The following is an 18,260-nucleotide window of genomic DNA, read 5'->3' on the forward strand; positions in this document are numbered from 1 at the left end:
GGAAAATACAGAACTGCGTTGCTGTTGCTTTCTTTAACATTCCTGTGATTTCAGGGCTGTCCTTCCAAATGTACCGTAACTGATCAGCTTTGATCTGATTAGCTTCTGAACTCAAACAACGTCGCCGGAGTAGCGCCACCTACTGTTTAACAAAAAGCTCTTTCCTACTAAAAGGTAAAGGTTCCCCCGCACATGCGTGTTAGTTGTTTCCAACTCTAAAAAGCTCCGCCCCTTTATCGCCTCTTGTCTCCCATTGGTCCCAACGCTTCTATGTGCTCCTTCCAGAGAAACAATGCTCTACCATTCCCCCTTATTAAAGCTTAGTGAATCCATTGGATGCAACTCAAACACCCGCCTTGCCAGGGCCGATCTTGGTATCGATAAAGTACCACATTGGCCGAACAAAAAAACTCCGGTGAGCCTCTCATTGGATACACCCGCGCTCAAGCGAGTTTTGATTGGCGAGGCTGAGCTGTCACAGAAGGAAAGTGGTGGCACCCTGGCTTCCAACGATCGGCTGTTGACGCTGATCCGCTGTCGCGCAGAGGACAGGTTCGCTGGATGGAACGGGGAGGGAGGAGAACGGCGCGGGGGGGGGGTCGCCTTGGCTTCCACCCCCCCTCTTCGGAGTGCGCGTGCGCGTCCCCTATCCACCGGTACGCCGCGATCCTTTCCACGAGGACGTCCGCCGGGAGGAGCTGCCGCATCGACATCGATCCAGCTCCGCCCAAACCGGGCAAGAAGAGCCATACGCCGCAATTTGTTGGAGTTTTTTTTTCTATTCGGATACGGGGAAGGAGCTGGGTGGCGAGGAGGCCTGTTCTTTGATGTTGCGGGTGGGAGAGGAGTGGTAACAGCTGCCTGCCTTGGGGTGGGGAGACCCTTGTTGCTTGCTTTGCTTGCTTGATGTTGCGGGTGCTGCACGTAAAGTAGAGAGAGCAACTGTCTCCAGCTCTGTGCATGTGGAGTACAAACCCCATCATCCCCTTCTAGCATGGGCAGGAGTGATGAGACATCTGAGAACAGCAGTTTGGGGATAAAGACTAGGATTTTGCATGCTGGGGAGGAGGCAGGGGAAGAGAAAGGTAGCATTTGAGAAGCGGTTAGAATTGGATGGCAGAGGAGATGTGGGACTGTGCCTATTGATCTCAGCAGGTGTCTGGCAATGACCAATCCTGGCCCTAATCTTTGATAAGTAACTTAGCTTTTTTGGAGAAATGAGTTACTGATATGGCTAATTTGGGGAGTCAATTTTCTCTTAGTAAAAAGTGCAGACGGGGTGGTGTGTTGCTGTTTGGGTGTATGATCTAATATGGTGGATTTGTATCTGGGTGGGAGATGCAGTAGACTTTGAAAAGTAGAAAAGTTAAGAGATTAGAATATGATGTAGGGTGGCTTAGCTGGCATTGCCATCATGCTGGATGACAGTGTTGGGAACTATAATCCTATATATCTGGGGAATTTCAGGGTTAGATAAAATAGGTGAGAAGGGAAGGATTAGCAATGATAGTAGTTGTGCCAAAGAAATAGAGCAGGAAGAAGGGAAGGTAGGATAAATGTCATTTTAGAAGGAGGGGAGGGTTGCAGCTCCAAGAAAAAGGAAAGCCTGATCAGTTGACAGAGATATTGGATTGGGTCTAATTGGGTTACTTTTGTGGAGAAGAACAAGCTGTAAGTGCTTGGCCAGGAAAAATAGCTTTCGAGATATCTGAATGATTTAGGAATGCAGTAAGGATATCTTAGTGTTTTGTTCAAGACACTGCTCAATAAGGAAAGAAATGGGGAAAATATATATCATTATTTTGCAGAGTCCCCAGTCCTTCACACCATGCAAGTGGCTGAGGATGCCTGCACCCATTTGGAGGATGAACTGCTCTGTGAGTTATATGTAAAATTATTTTCAACACATTCAGAGTAGCCGCAGCATATTTCTTTTAACAGAGAAATCCACAGCATTTACTAGAGTACTGCATTTATTCACTAGTGTCTCAGTGATATTGATAACTGGCTATTTCCCACAAATCACCAAATTACCCACTCTGTTTCTAGCCATATCGTATCTGGGGAGGGAATGAAAACAAGAACAATCAAGTTTTGAAAACCTTCTCTGACTTATGATAGTCTGAGTTTTAGGTGAGTGGCTGCACACTTGCTAATTCTGCTTTTGCATCATCTCTAGGTAATGATTGGAGGTGGGGAATACTTGGGCTGTTGTAGACTTTGAAAATAATGTGGAAAAAATACCACAAACTTCATGTTGTTAAAGCAGCATGACATTTTGCAAGCCTGAAAACAAAATGCAGCTTTATTAACAGCACATTAACAAATGAATTGACTTTAAAGCAGTTATTTTTTCAAACTCACATTAGAATTCTGAGAAAAGATGGGTTGTTTAAATGACTAGAAGAGAGATGCTGTTCTTGCCCTTGTATGAGACCTGAGTCATTTCTTTTGGTTCTTTTTATGAACAAAAAGTTCACAACTTTATAGATACACATATGCTGGCACACATATACAGATGGTTGGTTGTTTGCCCTATATAAGAGAAAGAGGGTAACAAGTGACAATGCTCCCCCATCTCAGTAAATGGGATGTACAAAAGACATAGGACCTAAACCCCGTATTTCTATATCCTTTAGATATGCCAGGAATTCTGAGAATAGAGAAGGCTCACAGATGGAGAATGGCAGCAGAGAATGAGGGAGTAGAGCATAATGAGTTTAGAACATCCTTCAAGCACCATCTTGTATGGTTATAAGCAGGAAGCTATCCCTAAACAGCCTCAAGTTGGTGCAGGCAGAGACTCATCACAAGATATATTCTCCCTCTCAGGATTTTCTAAGGATAAGTTTGGTTTAGATCCAGGGTGTCAAACTGCCGGCCCACGGGCCAGATGCATCATAGCAAAACTGCGCCTACCCTATTGCCAGCAATGGCAGAAAAGTTGCGATACGTCACTTCATGTCATGTGAGGTTGCAAGATTGACACCCCTGGTTTAGGCCATTTCCAAGTCTTCTCTAAAATCAGACATCATGACAGAATCCTCTTGAAATCTTGTGAGAATTGCATTTGTTTGTTTCCTAAATCAGGCATAGTCTCTCGTCTGTTCAGCATTTAATTTAAAATGGTCAGCTGAAAGTTGTGATGAACAAAACAGCAATTAAGTGCTAAATCTTGGAAGACTGAAGCATTTTGTTACTTGTTTTGTGCAAGAAAATGAGAAATCCTAACTCAGCATTCAGTAGGGGAGGGTCTCAAAAAACACAGACTCAGGGTCACATATAGGCCATGGATTGCTGACCCACGATTTGAAGGAGAAACACCCAGAAAAAAAGGTGTAATATAGGTATTGTAAATATATACTGTAATAGCCTTATTCATTGATAACTGATTTCCTGAGATTATACTGTATGGCAGGTGTGTCAAACTGCCAGCCCACGGGCCAGTTGCATCATACGGAGGCTGTGCCTACCCCAGCTCCGGCAATGCAAAAAAAGTCGTGACACATCACGTAATGCAGCGAATTTGACACCCATGTTGTATGGTATATGGCAGGGGTGTCAAACTCAATTTCATTGAGGGCCGCATCAGCATTGCGGTTGCCCTCGGGGGGCCAGGTGGGTATGGCCAGGGTGGGTGCGGCCTACTGGGTGGGTGTGGCTAGAGTGCGTATGGCCTACTGGGTGGGCGTGGCCAGCTCTACATCGTTCGCATCAAGGGTGCCTATGGGGGCCTGGGCAGGAGTGGGACAGATCTGAGGGTCTCTGGCAGGAGGAGGGTCTCTGGGCCAGGGCGAAGGCAGTGGGGGCCGTTCCCTCACTGTTTCCAGGATGGCTTCACGGGCCGCATGAAACCACTTCGTGGGCCGGATCCGGCTCCCGGGCCTTGTGTTTGACATGTCTGGTATATGGTCTTTGTCCCAGCACACAGAACTCCCTCAAGACCCAATTTTTAAATTTATTTTTTCCCTTACAGTCTGTGAAGACTGTCGTCTTTATTTCCACGACTCCTGCCCACAACATGGACCCCCCACCTTTGTGGCTGACACACCTGTTCCAGAAAGAGCTCCATCACGGGCGCTGCTGTCCCTGCCTGAGGGACTTCTGGTCAAGGAACGTTCCCAAGGAGGCTTTGGAGTGTGGAGTGCACTCCCAGCCCTACCTCGTGGCTGCATCTTTGGGCCCTATGAGGGGGAAATGGTCCGAGAACATAGTGACTGCACCCGTTATTCTTGGGCGGTAAGGCACAACACATCAACCACCACAGTACACTGCTCTTGGTGTCTTTGTTATATCACAACTTCAGCTGAAATTTCTTCTGGATTTTGGAATTGTTGGCTATTGAGAGAGATTTGTCCATTTTTTTTCTTGTGTTTGTTTGTCTCAGTACAGGTGACACTCAGTTTATGACCTGGCCATTTGATATTATAAAACACACAGGCCAAAAAAAGTTGCTTACAACCCATTTCCAGTGGCTGCCCACTGTGGTCACATGAACACGTTTCAAGCACATTTATGACTGTTTGCAACATCATTTATAATGTTTTTGCCAAAAATTAGCTTCTGGTCTTCAGCAAAAACACAACATGTGTTAATAACTCTGGCATTCATTAACAACTGTAGATTCACCTAATGACCAGAGTGTGTCACTTAACAACTACCAGAAAAAATGTAATATTGAGTCAGTCATATGATGACATGTTTTACGACTGTCATGTTTTACGACTGTCCTGGGCAGGCTCCAACATGGTTATAAATTTATTTTATTTATTTTATTACATTTATATACCGCCCTTTCCCAAAGGACTCAGGGCGGTTTACAGGGTGATTAGAAACAAAAATACAAAAGTTAAAAACAGATTAAAAAAATTATATTTGTCCCTGCATAAGTAAAACCCCAGTTAAAATTAAAATTAAAATTCTCAGCCTGGGCCAGAGAGCTCGAAGAGCCAGGTCTTCAGGTCCCGGCGGAATGAACGGAGGTCGGGGGCAGTCCTAAGCTCCACTGGCAGCTGGTTCCAAAGGGCAGGCGCCCCCACTGAGAAGGCCCTATCCCTGGGTGTCGTCCGCTGGCAAGATTACCTGAGTAAAAACAAATGGGAAATGAGTGGATTGGTTTTTGCTTCCAGGCAAATGAATTGACTTTAGCTGTAGTAGCAGTAAATAATTTCCTAAAGGGATAGGGAACAGTTGTTTCAGGCATCCTTGATTTAGTTAACTGTGGGCACTTCTTGACAAGGACTTTATAGTATTGTTCAGCTTCTCTTCATTGTTCTCAGAATAGTTCCAGGAGTTTCAAGTATCACTGATGTCAACTTAATCTATGTTTATGTCACACATTTTTGGCTTCAGTTTTACCTCAGCAAAACCTTTAAGGAAAAGATAAATAATCACATAATGTTTCACGATCAAAGTCATCTGGTAGAACTTTGTAAAGCCTTTTACTTGGAAAAAAAATGTCCTTGGATAAAATGTGAGTAAAAAAGTATATAGGAGTATTGAAAATTAAAACATAATACTGCCATTCTGGCAATTGCATAGATGCTGGGATGTGTCACTAATTTGGGTCCCCTTCCCTTTCCCAATTTACCACACACACACACACACACACACACACACACACACTAGCCTTATTTTCTGCAGCAGGTGACTTCAATCAGCTTTTAACTTCAGTTTCCCACAACTTTAATTGAGACATTGGAATGGAAAACGAGGTTTACATGTGTCTCATAAAGAGTCTATCTAACTTACTGCCAACAAAAGTGAGCTACTGGTTTGTAACAGGAAATAGGAGTTAAAGGGTCGGCATATATTTCCAGACCCCCTCTCAACCCCAGGTTTGGCCATGAGATACAACAAATAGGATAATGTACAAGTTGAAGATAACGTGTGCATTTACAAAGATTAATCTTAAGGATATGCATTAAAGTTGAGATGTCTTCAAGGAGATCACTATACAAACTGCCCTAAATCATAGTTGATCAGTTCTTAACTGCAAACCAGTATATTATCCACTACAAAAGAGACCTGGTATTATTTATTTATTTTATTTTATTTATTTTATTTTTATTACATTTATATCCCGCCCTTCTCCGAAGACTCAGGGCGGCTTACAAGCTTAGCAGTAGCCTTCATCCTATGTATATGCCTGCTTATTAGGGCTTTCACACACACCCCAAGCGGCATTATTACAAAGTCAGCTTAATTGCCCCCAACAATCTGGGTCCTCATTTTACCTACCTCGGAAGAATGGAAGGCTGAGTCAACCTTGAGCCTGGTGGGATGCGAACCTGCACTAATTGCAGGCAGCTGGTGTTACTTAAGGAGGCATTAGCCCACTGCTCCACCAAGGCTGTTTATTTGGGGTAGAATGGAAACAAGATATTTTCTCCTTCCAGGTTAGATTTTGTGTGCAACCCATTGTGTTTACTCTGTAGCTCTGCATCATCACCAATAAAAGCCAGTGATTCTGAAACCTTTGGGCTACAAAGGGTGGACTATCCATCCTCCCTGGATATCAAAACTATGTAACTTTCTTTAGGTCAAGAACTACATCACTGTTGAATTCATATTGCAAAAGAGACAGCCTATACTGGACTATTTAAAAATGAAGATAAAAATGAAAGTTTATTTTTTTATTTATATTCCACCTCTTTTTATTTTTACAAATAATTAAAGATGGCAAACATATCCGGCACATCTTCCTCATCCTTTTTTCCCCACAATAGCAACCCTGTGAAGCGAGTTGGAGTAAGCGAGAGAGACTGACCTAAGGTCACCCAGCTGGCTTTCATGGCTACGGTGGGACTTGAAGTCACAGACTCTTGCTTTCTAGTGCCTTAACCATTACTAGTTAATGGTTGCTAGTTCCATGTTACTATTTTAAGTTACTTAGTTCATACATTTTAAAATATGCACACAATCTTTTATAATAATCCCTCTTCTTTTACATGGCCGAAATTCCTGATTTAAAATAATACACATACAAAACCTCTACTACTACTACGACTACTATTCTCATATTTACATCAATCCCATAGTCGTAGATACAGATTAAGACGGTGAACACAGAGAGCTTATTGGCGGTGGGCAGCAGATTCTAAGAGAGGATAAAGGCCACATTTAACTTCTTGGTGAGGTGTATGAAGTCCTTATGCTATACACCCAAAACAATGCCTCCTACAAACCATTCCAGCTCCTTTTTTGTCTGCTCAGAGTACATCCTGAAGGGAGTAAACATTAGGGCCTCAAGGGATAAAATAGATCTTTTAAGCCTCAAAGCCCTCTGAAAAAGGCTGGTGGGCAGCTCAAAGTATCCATTTTGCCTGAAAATGTTAATGGCATCCATTCCAATGATATCACTAGGCTATCATCTTGTAGAGGCCATCAAAAAAGGTCATCAGCCTGGCCTCCCGACGTGTCTTGCTTTCCGATCCTCTCCTCAGCTTAGATTCTCAAGAACGGGTGTCAAACTCGCAATGTCACGTGATGTGTCATGACATATTGCAACCTTTTTTTCCATTGCCAGCAATGGGGTGGGTGCGGTTTCAGCATGACGCATCCAGCCCGCAGGCCAGCAGTTTGACAGCCCTGCTCAAGAATCTCAGAAGATAGGATGTTTCTGGGAAAGAGCAGAATTTAACAGAGGAATCCTGCAAATCAAAGCACTTTCTACATATATTTCTCGTATCTTTTTCTTTCGCTGTTTTATTTTTTCCCCTTACCCTTTATGGAATGAAAGAGACAATAGTTGCTCAGTGTCTTCTGCTTGGTTGTACTGAGGTCTCCTGAGAATATATACAGCTTATGCTGGAAAAGAGTGAAAGAAGCTTGGGGATTTGAATCTGGGATTCCCAGTCCAAAGCTCACAGCTTTTCCCTTACACCACACTGCCACATTCAGTTTTTCAGAGAAGACCCTCCTTGCTCCCTGCCTTTTAACTTAAAAATGAGCATTCCAAGGATGTTTTTATAAGATGAAGAAGAAAATAAAACGCATCCAAACGAATATTTGGAAGCCCTGTTGTGCTGTCTTGCAGTTGCCTTTTGAAGAGGAAGCTTGAAAAAGTATGCCTGCAGGATCTTAAGAGTTGTATTGTCTGCAGGTCCACACCCTTTCCCTGAAAATACTGCAAGTGTTCATGACAGTTCAGAAGGGGGGAGTGGATGCTGACAGGTGCCAGCAATCTCTTATTCCCAGATAGAAAACAATGGACTCTGATCACTTGTGATTTATGGCATTCCTTTCAAAGAAGTACAGCTGTGCAGAAGGATTCAGGGATTGTGACAAATACAAAATCAATTTCCCCAATAAGCTGTGTGAGTAGACAAAAGCTCATAATGAAGCAAGGGGAGAGCTGAAACTGCTGGGTTCTAGTAATTGGTAGAGGATAATTTACAAAGGGTTCAGTGTTGTAATTGATTATCAATCGCAAGAACAAAATCTTCTCTTCCTCAAATCCCACTACTGAGAATCTCCCATCTGTGCTAGATGTTCATTTGTATCTAGGTATGCTATGAGGACTTGGAGTGGTATAGTTTGCTAAAAAATACTTGCAAGCTGGCATTTCAGATCTACCTTTGCCTCTCTTGGCCACTACTCTGTGCATAGCTTTGTTGATGAACCTTTGTGTTGTAGTAAATAACACTAGAGTTTCTCCCAACAGTCTGATTTCCCTATTTCTGCCTTAAGATGGAGTTTTTCAGATTTTATTTATTTATTTATTTGTTTGTTTGTTTATTTATTTATTTATTTATTTATTTATTTAATACTATTTCTATACCGCCCTTCTCCCGAAGGACTCAGGGCGGTGAACAGGGCAAGAATAAAAATACAGATTACAAAAGTTAAAACAAGATTAAATAAATGCCCACATACTAAAATACATCTTTAAAACTCAATAAAATAACCATAACAAACCCCCCCCCCCAATCCCTTCATCAGGCCAGGCCAGCTTGTTCAAAAAAGTATGTTTTTAGCTCGCGGCGAAAGGAGCGAAGGTCGGGCGCCGTCCGGAGCTCAACCGGTAGCTGGTTCCATAGCTCCGGGGCGCCCACAGAGAAGGATCTCCCCCTGGGGGCCACCAGTCGACATTCTCTGACCGGTGGCACCCTGAGGAGGCCCTCTCTGTGGGATCCACTGCAGGTGGTGCTCTTTACCTCATGAGCCCTTTTTTTTTTTTACCTTGGCTGTAGGTTGTCTACAGCCAGCTTAAAATCCCAAACAAATTCTAAAATAAAGGTAGAATTTGTGGGTTTGATTGGATCTTACTATTCCTTCCCTTCTCTCTGCAGGTCCGGGACAATGGGTCCTATTTTTTCATTGATGCTTCTGATGATTCCAAATCTAACTGGATGAGGTGAGCATCTTACGAGAGAAACCCAGTAACAACTGAAGGGGAAATTATCACTGTTTCATTTTTTATGACGTCTGCAGAAATTGGGATCCATGGAACTTCTGACACCATCAGATAGCAGCACAGAGAGAAAGCAAATAATTGCCAAATTGTCTTAAGTTATTGCATACGATCTCACTTGAATCTTGTGAGGTGTTGGTGATCTATGAGAGGACATAGAGGGAAGAATAGGGATAAACAACATTTTGATTTTTTTAATTCTCTACTAAAGGAGAACTGGGCAAGGACATCCAAGGAAATATGAATGCTTAACTCATTTTGTTATACTGTATTCTTATGGCACAATTGTGGCATAAAACTACATATTTGCCTTGTGGCTTTAATCCAAACACTACCACATTTGTTCCTTGGGGACTCCAAATGAGCCTAACCCTTTTTTTTAAAGCAGTTGCTTCCTTAAGTCATAGGAGAGTCCTTAAATCCACTAGGCCTGTAGTTCCCTGGAGACATAATCTGCAATTACTGTTCATATAAAAACCAAGAAGGAAAAGACGTTGCCTCCCCCAATTCTAGTGACTCATCATCCCTTTTTCTCCATGCAGATATGTGGCATGTGCCTCCACTGAGGATGAGCAGAACCTAACTGTATTCCAATATCGTGGTTACATCTACTACCGGGTCTGCCAAATTATACCTGCTGATACAGAGCTGCTGGTCTGGATAGGAGAGGAATATGCTCGCACTCTAGGACTGCGTTTAGGTAAGTGAAAGAGAAGAGGGGAAGAGGACTAATGGCCAGGTCCCTTGCTTCCTTCATTTTTAGCAGCCACTTAGGATTTCTAAAAGAATCTGCCGTGTGGGTTAAACCGCTGAGGCCATGGGCACAGCACATTTTTCTACATCCCGAAAAGCAATGCTAAACATTAAAATAAAGGTTATGTTGTTATATTTAACTGGAGTTTTTTTGTTATTGCTTTCCAGATGTGTGCTTTGATAAGTTTCCCTATCATGTTAAAAGTCGCAATTTGGGTTTCAATTTTGCCCCATCCTTGTGGGTTACAAATTCTGTACTGCACTTATCTCAACCTTGGCAAATTAAAGTTGTGTGGAGTTCAAGTCCCAGAATTCCCCATATTGGCTTGGGAATTCTGGGAGCTGAAGTCTACACATTTTCAAGTTGCCAAGGTTGCGATAAGTGCAGTACAGTGGTTAAGGCACCAGGCTAGCAACCAAGAGACAGTGAGTTTAGTCCCACTTTAGGCATGAAAACTGGGCAACAAATCTGTTCGTCAGTTCCTGTCACAACCAATGGATTAACATTTGGTTGATCCAGAAAAAAAAGTAGGCCTTGCACTTATGAGTACTAGCAGCAGCTAAGATGTTGCACAGAACCCTCAAACCCCCTCTAGTAGAGGATCTGAGATTAAGAAAAATACATACCACCCATAGGAGTGAGTAAGGAGATATCTGTCTGTCTATATATCTATAGCTATTATCATACTAAACAGAACTTTGGACTCATATACTGCATGCCAAGTATTAGCATATACAGTTTACCACTGTTAGTGATATCTGCTATTAGAGATTGGTAACCATCAGAGCTATTTATTCTTAGGATTTCTTTTGTACCCTGGACTGTGTAAAGCTTCCCAGGGATCAGAGGCCCTAAGCTACTTCTTTTCAGCCATTTATGATTTTTCTAAGGCAATAATATTGTAATGGTTTTCTATTGCTTTCTGCAGTGAATTTTCTTAGCAATAGAAAAAAACACACCAGGAACTTTTCACATTGTAATATTATTTCTCTACTAGTAATTGTGTTCAAATATATCCAATGGCCCCACAGTTTAGCCAAGAGTATATTTAATATAGAAATGGACAAACTGCTTAACTTGCAAGCTTTCGGAAGAGATCGGCTAAGGTCTCTGAAAAAGGTTGTCCCTTCCTTGCTGCTTGTTATGGAAGAGGGAAAAATTAAGTTGTTAAGAAATTAATGACCTTGTTCACATGACATGAATGATCCAATTATTTATTCTCCAAATTAAGTGATTCATCTTTGTGTACCTGGTACTCACAATCCTTAATTATTCCAATAGTGATTTGACAGCCTCTTTTTAGCCTTCTCAGCTGCCAAAAAGGAGCTAAGGGAATTGTCACTTTCCTCTCCCTGTAAATTTTTTCCCCCTCTGGGGATGAAAAAATAGTACAGCTGGATTGGACCAGTGCAACTAGTGCAATAAAGTAATCTTCCCAACCATTTCTGTCCCTTTTTTATTTGCAATATCTTAGTCAGTCATGGAGGGTAAAAGGCAAAAATAAGACACCTCTAGGCTTCATCTCAATCATGTACATCAGAATTTTAAGGAGAAGAGCACTCTTATATTTCAGATATTAGGAGACTTACTTGTGTAGTAAATAGTTCACATAACACAAGTTAAGTTACTTGACCAGGAAGGTTAGTTTAGCTTCAAACAATGCCAACTTTGTCAATTAATGCAGGGTTGTTTTTTTTAAGTTTGTGTCCTGTTATCCAAATAGGGCTATTGAGTCTCACCATGTGCACCCTAAGATATACCTTGAAAAAATGTAATCTTCTCTTAGTAGAAGCTTTCATATCCCTGGTTTAACAAGCTTACTAAATGACTGTATTCACACAACATTTATCCATGGATTGTTTCTCAATCTTAGTACTGTTAAGATACATGGACTTCAACTTCCAGAATTTCCCCAATCAGCATGCTGAGGTTAAAAATTATTGTTTTACTCAACATTAATTTACTCAGTTATCTGAATTTCAGGACACATTGGGGAAAATGTAGATTGATTTGGATAATGGCACCCCTGAACAAAAATGTAACCAACTTTATAACAAAGCCCAAGCTAATGGAAGCTTTGCTGCTTCATTTCTTCCCCTTTAAATTGATAGACTTGGCATCCTAATTCTATATAGCAGTGGTCCCCAGCCTTTTTAGCACCAGGGACCGGTTTCATGGAAGTCAGTTTTTCCATGAACCAGGGTGAGGGCGATGGTTTCGGTATCATTGAGCCTTGGTGGAGCAGTGGACTAATGCCTCCTTAAGTAACACCAGCTGCCTGCAATTAGTACAGGTTCGCATCCCACCAGGCTCAAGGTTGACTCAGCCTTCCATCCTTCCGAGGTAGGTAAAATGAGGACCCAGATTGTTGGGGGCAATTAAGCTGACTTTGTAATAATGCCGCTTGGGGTGTGTGTGAAAGCCCTAATAAGCAGGCATATACATAGAATGAAGGCTACTGCTAAGCTTGTAAGCCGCCCTGAGTCTTTGGAGAAGGGCGGGATATAAATGGAATTAAAATAAAAAAAATAATAAATTTGCTTGCCTGCTGCTCATGGCCATCTGGACAGCCCTGTTCCCAATGGGCCACAGGCCAGTATTGTTCCATGGCCTAGGGGTTGGGAACCCCTAATATATAGCAAGATGAAGAACTTTAATTCTTGTGGGGGGGTCACATTTTATTGGGCTAAGTATCTGCTATGTTTACAGGCAATGAACATTACTCAATATAACTGTTGCTGGACACCAAAAACCCTCCTCCTTCTTTTTTAAGCTGACACATAATCTTCAGACTGAGTTGCCTTATTCCTCTACAATGCACCCCCTCCTCTTGGGAATCCATCTCCTTACTATCACATCTCCTCTAGCCAGGTGTCTGCTCTGCTTGCTCAGCAAAGAGTTTTGCAATTGAAAAATTGTACATATTTCCAGATCTATAAAAACGAGGAGGGAAATTCAATCTGTGAAATTTGTTATGGGAGGAAGGACAGATATGTCTGTCAGAACTGGTACTGCTCTTTAGTGCTCAGGAAAAGAAACCTACCTTCAATTATAGGGGCAAGGGGTCTTGTCCCTGTGATGCAATTTGTTCCATTCCCCCACAGGTGAGCATTTCAAATACGAATTTGGCGAGAAAGAATTACTGATGAAACTCTTCCAAGAGCTGCATGTCAAGACTCAGTCACCACCTCCAGCTCCCCATGCTCTTTCTTCTTGTACCCAGTATTTGTGTGGAGATGCCACTGCCTCATCTTTCCTGCCCCTCCACAAGCCAGGCTTTCCTGTGGGAGGAATCTCATTTCCCCTGCTGGAAGGGACACAAAATCTGGTGGGTTTGGGCCGGGCTCAGAGCCGCTACTGGACTTTTTTTGGCTTCCAGGGGGATGCCTATGGCCGCATCCTCGACAAGAGCAAGATCATCTGCAAGTTGTGTGGAATCCGGCTGAGCTACAGCGGAAACACCACCAACTTACGCCAACATCTCATCTACAAACATCGTTGTGAGTACAACCAGCTTGTTGGGACACAGGTGGCCACCCTTGACAAAGGAATGGCTGGTACAGGCGAGTTTGGAACTCCCCGACCTCCAATCCCTGGCCAGACAACACGGGCAGTGGCTGACTTTATTGTGTTGGACCTGATGCCAGTGGAGGTGGTAGAAGGTGAGGGGTTTGGGCAGATGCTAGCTGTCCTGGACCCCAACTACAAACTCCCTGAAGCTGCTGCACTCGCCCACACGGTGCTGAAGGACATGTATACCCAGGTGAAAGGGAAAATCTGGGAACTGGTGCGGGGCCTGTCCCAGTGTTCCCTCAGTCTGGATGTATGGCACCACAGCAGCACTCTAACCTACCTCACACTAACTGTCCACTATGTGGATGACTGCTTTGAACCCAGGGCCAGGGTCCTTTCGAGCCGCCCTATTCCTGAGAACCCCAGCCCCGAGAGCCTGGTGGAGGCACTGGCTGAGGCCACCAAAGAATGGGGAGTACGTGAGAGCACTTTGTACACTGTGGGAGGCCTTGGTCCTGCCATCCAGCAAGCAGCTGCTGCCCTGGGGTGGACAGCCCTGCCTTGCATTGGGCAGGCCTTGCGGGCAGCAATGGAAGCAGTGCTGGGCCAGCCGGTGGCCCAGAGTGCCTTGGAGCGCCTCTGTTCTTTGGCTTCTTGGGCACTGACAGGGGCAGGTCGTAATGAAAAACTGTGGTTCCAGGAGCCCCTCTTGCAAGCCCACCTCAGCCGCTTCCTGAGAGATGGGAGCAAGTGGCACAGTGTCTACACAATTCTGCAGGATTTGCTAGAGTATAGCAAGTCTCTGTCAGGGCTCGGTCCTGATGGAAAGGCAGCCCTGCACCCACAGGACTGGGCAGCCCTTCAGGACATAGTCCAAGTTCTCAAGCCCATGGCAATTGCTACCTCTACATTTACCAAAGATCCCTTTTCCAGTCTCGCCCTAGTCAAACCCGTGTTAACTAGCCTCCTCTACAAGCACTTGGTGGCCGGTGAGTGGGACTCTGCTCTGACCCTTGAAGCCAAAGCAGCAGCTCAGAAAGAACTGAACCACCATTTCTCCAGCCCTGAAGTTAACCAGGCCCTCAATCTAGCCTGTGCTCTCGACCCCCGGTTTCGTGGTCTGGACTTCCTGAGCCATTCTGACCGGGTGGAAACTTTACACTTGCTCAAGGCCGAAGTGTCACACTTGGCCAAGGTCCCTGCTTTCTTAACCTCCAGCCTGCCTGATGTGGCTTCCTCATCGCCCCCTTCCAAGCTGCCAAAGCAAGATGCAGGCATTGAATTCCTGCTGGGAGATCTTTGCAGCATGCGTGGTGGCCCAGGCATCAGCTCTGCCCATCAGCAAGCCGAGCAGGAGACAGCCAGCTTCCAGACCAGCAAAGCATCTGCCCTCGCTCAGGAACCCCTGCAATGGTGGAAGATCCACCACACCCAGTACCCATTATTGTCCCGGGCAGCCCGCAAGCTCCTAGGAGTGCCTGCTACTTCAGTACCTGCTGGCTGGCTCTTCAGCAGCACTGGAGATGCCATCCACACTAAGCGCCAAGCCCTGACACCAGAGCATGTCGATATGCTTGTGTTCCTCCATGGCAACCGTGCAATGCTCTATTAGAGTACACAAAGCAGGCTTGGGTGAGCACCTGCAGGAACCTATAGCATTCCACCACAAAAGGTTGAAATTGGAGGAGAGTTCTCATGTGTCCTGTATCTATTTCCCTCTGCTGGACTGGCCAAAAGGCCTAGAGGGCAACTGCAGTCTGCTGTGTTTTGGAGGAAGGGGAATAGAACAAACCATTTGAGTGGTTTTGTGGGGTGGGCCAAACTAGGGCAGACCTGGAATTGCATCAATCAGGGATCAAAATACAATTTCCCTCTACTCCCACCAGCTGATTGGGAGCTATGAAAATATTAGTTCAGTGAAGTTGTAGACTACTGGCTAAGAAGGCTGATCTGGAATAAAAGAAACAGCTGTGGTTTTTAGTAGGCTTTGTTTGGAGGAAGGGAGGGGAGGAGGCCAAATTAGATCATGTTGAATCTTCCAAAGAAGTAGGAGGGCTGATGTGCTGGAATATTCCATAAATGTAAGGGAAATGAATGTTTTTGAGAGTGTATGGCTGTAGTCCTCGCCTCTCATAGATATACCGGGGGGGGGGGGGGGGGGGAACGACACAAACTATGTATGGGTCAGAAGGAGAGATCATTTGAGGACAAAGATGATGTATGAAGAGTAAGTGGGAACATAAAAAGAGGAATAGGAGTGGACTAGCCCATACTTACTGTAGGGAAACAGATTTGTTACAGGGAGAAGATAAGGGGGTAGAAATATGCTGAATGGCATAGAGAGCTGAAAATAATGACAGCACCAATTCAGGGAAACAGAAGGAGGGCATGGAATATTTCAAGAAGTTTAGGTTCAGACACAAATCAAGCAGGCATGTGGTTGATGTCAATGTGTTTTTGCTTTACAAGGAGCCCTGGAGTATCTAAACAAAAGCTACATTAACCAAGCCTTTTCTCTTACTACCTAATGGAATGATGATGGACAACATAATTGATGGAGGACTCCCTAGTAGTGAGATATCGTACTTGCACTATGGATACAGTGAATATAGGCAGCATTCCCTCTTCTCCTCACCCTTCCCCCAAAATCAAGATACACAGCCAAAAGAAGAACGGATACTAGAAAAGTACTGTGATTCCTCTGGCCTTCCTTCCATTTGGGGGGCATTGATCTTTAAATCAAAGAAAGCACTTACCATTTCTCTATTTTATTTATAAAAAGGTAAAGGTTCCCCCCCGCACATGCATGCTAGTCATTTTCAACTCCAGGGGCCGGTGCTCATCTCCGTTTCAAAGCCAAAGAGCCAGCGCTTGTCCGAGGACGTCTCCATGGTCATGTGGCCGGCATGAGTAGACGCCAAAGGCGCACGGAACGCTGTTACCTTCCCACCGGAGTGGTCCCTATTTTTCTACTTGCATTTTTACGTGCTTTTGAACTGCTAGGTTGGCAGAAGCTGGGATGAGTAACAGGCGCTCACTCTGTTACGCGGCACTCGGGATTTGACCCGCCAAACTGCCGACCATCTGATCGACAAGCTCAGTGTCCTAACCCACTGAGCCACCGCGTCCCTTCTATTTTATTTATACCCAGCCTTTATTATTTTTTTACAGATAACTCAAGGTGGCAAATTCATTCCCCGCCAAAATAAAAACCCAGTGAGATTGACTATCCCAGGGTCACCCAGCTGGCTTTCATGGCTAAGACAGGATTAGAAGTCACAGCCTCCCACTTTATAGCTTGGTGCCTTAGCCACTAGACTTTTCATTGCCTCTTGATCGGGCCCTTCCCTACGTAATGCCTTTCTAATTCTCTCCTATCCTAAACCCCATGCTTTTTGCACACCTTAAAAAGTTCAGGGTTATCAAATGAAAGAGGAACAGCTGAAGACAGGTTTATACAGCCAGGACCCTCTTCACTTTAAAATGAGTTTTATTTAGGGGTTTTTTGGGGGGGGGTTAATTCAAAGAGCAACAAAAAAAATAAAACCTTTTATTTTTAAAAAGATGGTGCTGCTTGTACTAAGATGGGGGTGGGGGAAAACTGAAGAATTTATTTTTTCCAGATGGTGATTCTTTAGGGCACCAACACCCAAAGGATGCAGTAGAACTAAAAATTATAGCAAACATCCCCCTCTGGCCTTGTTCAACGTGAATAAGACATTACCTTCTAACTTTATAATCCAGTTCTGTTGGCTTTAGTTCCTAGCCTCATCCAACAGTTCTTCAAATTGGCTAGGAATAATAGAAATTATGGAGCTGCCTCATAGCAGTTCCAAAAATAGACTGTCTGCAGATCACATCTGGTGAATTGTTCATGGCTATCCTTTATGAATCTGAGAGTATTTAGTAGCCATTGTTTTTTTTATTAGTGCCAAAAGGTAAGTCAGTCTGCCCTATAGAAGCCAATGCCATAACAAAGTTAAGCCAGGACAAATATTATTCCTAATGCGGGGGAGGGGGGGAGGTTAGTGGTAGTACATAAGGCTTTTTACAAGTTAATCATAATCATAATAGTAAAGTTGGAAGGGACCTTGCAGGTCATCTAGTCCAACCCGCTGCTCAGGCAGGAAACCCTATATCATTTCAGAGAAATGGCTGTCCAGTCTCTTCTTAAAAACTTCCAATGTTGGAGCGTTCACAGCTTCTGGAGGTAGGTTGTTCCACTGGTTAATTGTTCTAACTGTCAGGAAGTTTCTCCTTAGCTCTAGGTTGCTTCTCCTTGATTAATTTCCATCCATTGCTTCTTGTCCTGCCTTCGGGCACTTTGGAGAATAGCTTGAATCCCTATTCTTTGTGGCAGTGCCTGAGATATTGGAACACTGCTATCATGTCATCCCTAGTCCTTCTCTTCATTAAACTAGACATACCCAATTCCAGCAGCCGTTCCTTATATGTTTTAGCCTCCAGTCCCCTAATCATCTTTGTTGTTCTCTGTACCCTTTCTGGAGTCTCGACATCTTTTCTACATCGTGGTGACCAAAACTGGATGCAGTATTCCAGGTGTGGCTTTACGAAAGC

At 43.9% G+C, this 18,260-nt stretch overlaps 1 protein-coding gene across 7 annotated transcripts; it reads left to right on the top strand.

Annotated features, from left to right (window-relative positions):
* The first annotated feature begins 489 nt into the window (after positions 1–489).
* On the top strand, positions 490–17,203 carry LOC310650318 (E3 SUMO-protein ligase ZBED1-like). 7 transcript variants are annotated; one of them, XM_083379205.1, is made up of 7 exons: positions 558–656; positions 1,809–1,877; positions 2,050–2,133; positions 3,977–4,239; positions 9,294–9,358; positions 9,958–10,115; positions 13,274–17,203. In XM_083379205.1, the coding sequence occupies exons 4-7, from the start codon at positions 4,198–4,200 to the stop codon at positions 15,292–15,294; spliced, it is 2,286 nt and encodes a 761-aa protein (XP_083235331.1). In that variant the 5' UTR covers positions 558–656; positions 1,809–1,877; positions 2,050–2,133; positions 3,977–4,197; the 3' UTR covers positions 15,295–17,203. The 7 variants fall into 7 exon arrangements, with proteins under 7 accessions (XP_083235327.1, XP_083235331.1, XP_083235326.1 ...); XM_083379204.1 differs by lacking the exon at positions 558–656 and adding an exon at positions 754–836; XM_083379201.1 differs by lacking the exon at positions 2,050–2,133 and having other exon boundaries at positions 490–656.
* The last annotated feature ends 1,057 nt before the right edge of the window (positions 17,204–18,260 follow it).

Source organism: Vipera ursinii, assembly GCF_947247035.1.
Source record: "Vipera ursinii genome assembly, chromosome: Z".
Classification (NCBI taxonomy): Eukaryota; Metazoa; Chordata; class Lepidosauria; order Squamata; family Viperidae; genus Vipera; species Vipera ursinii.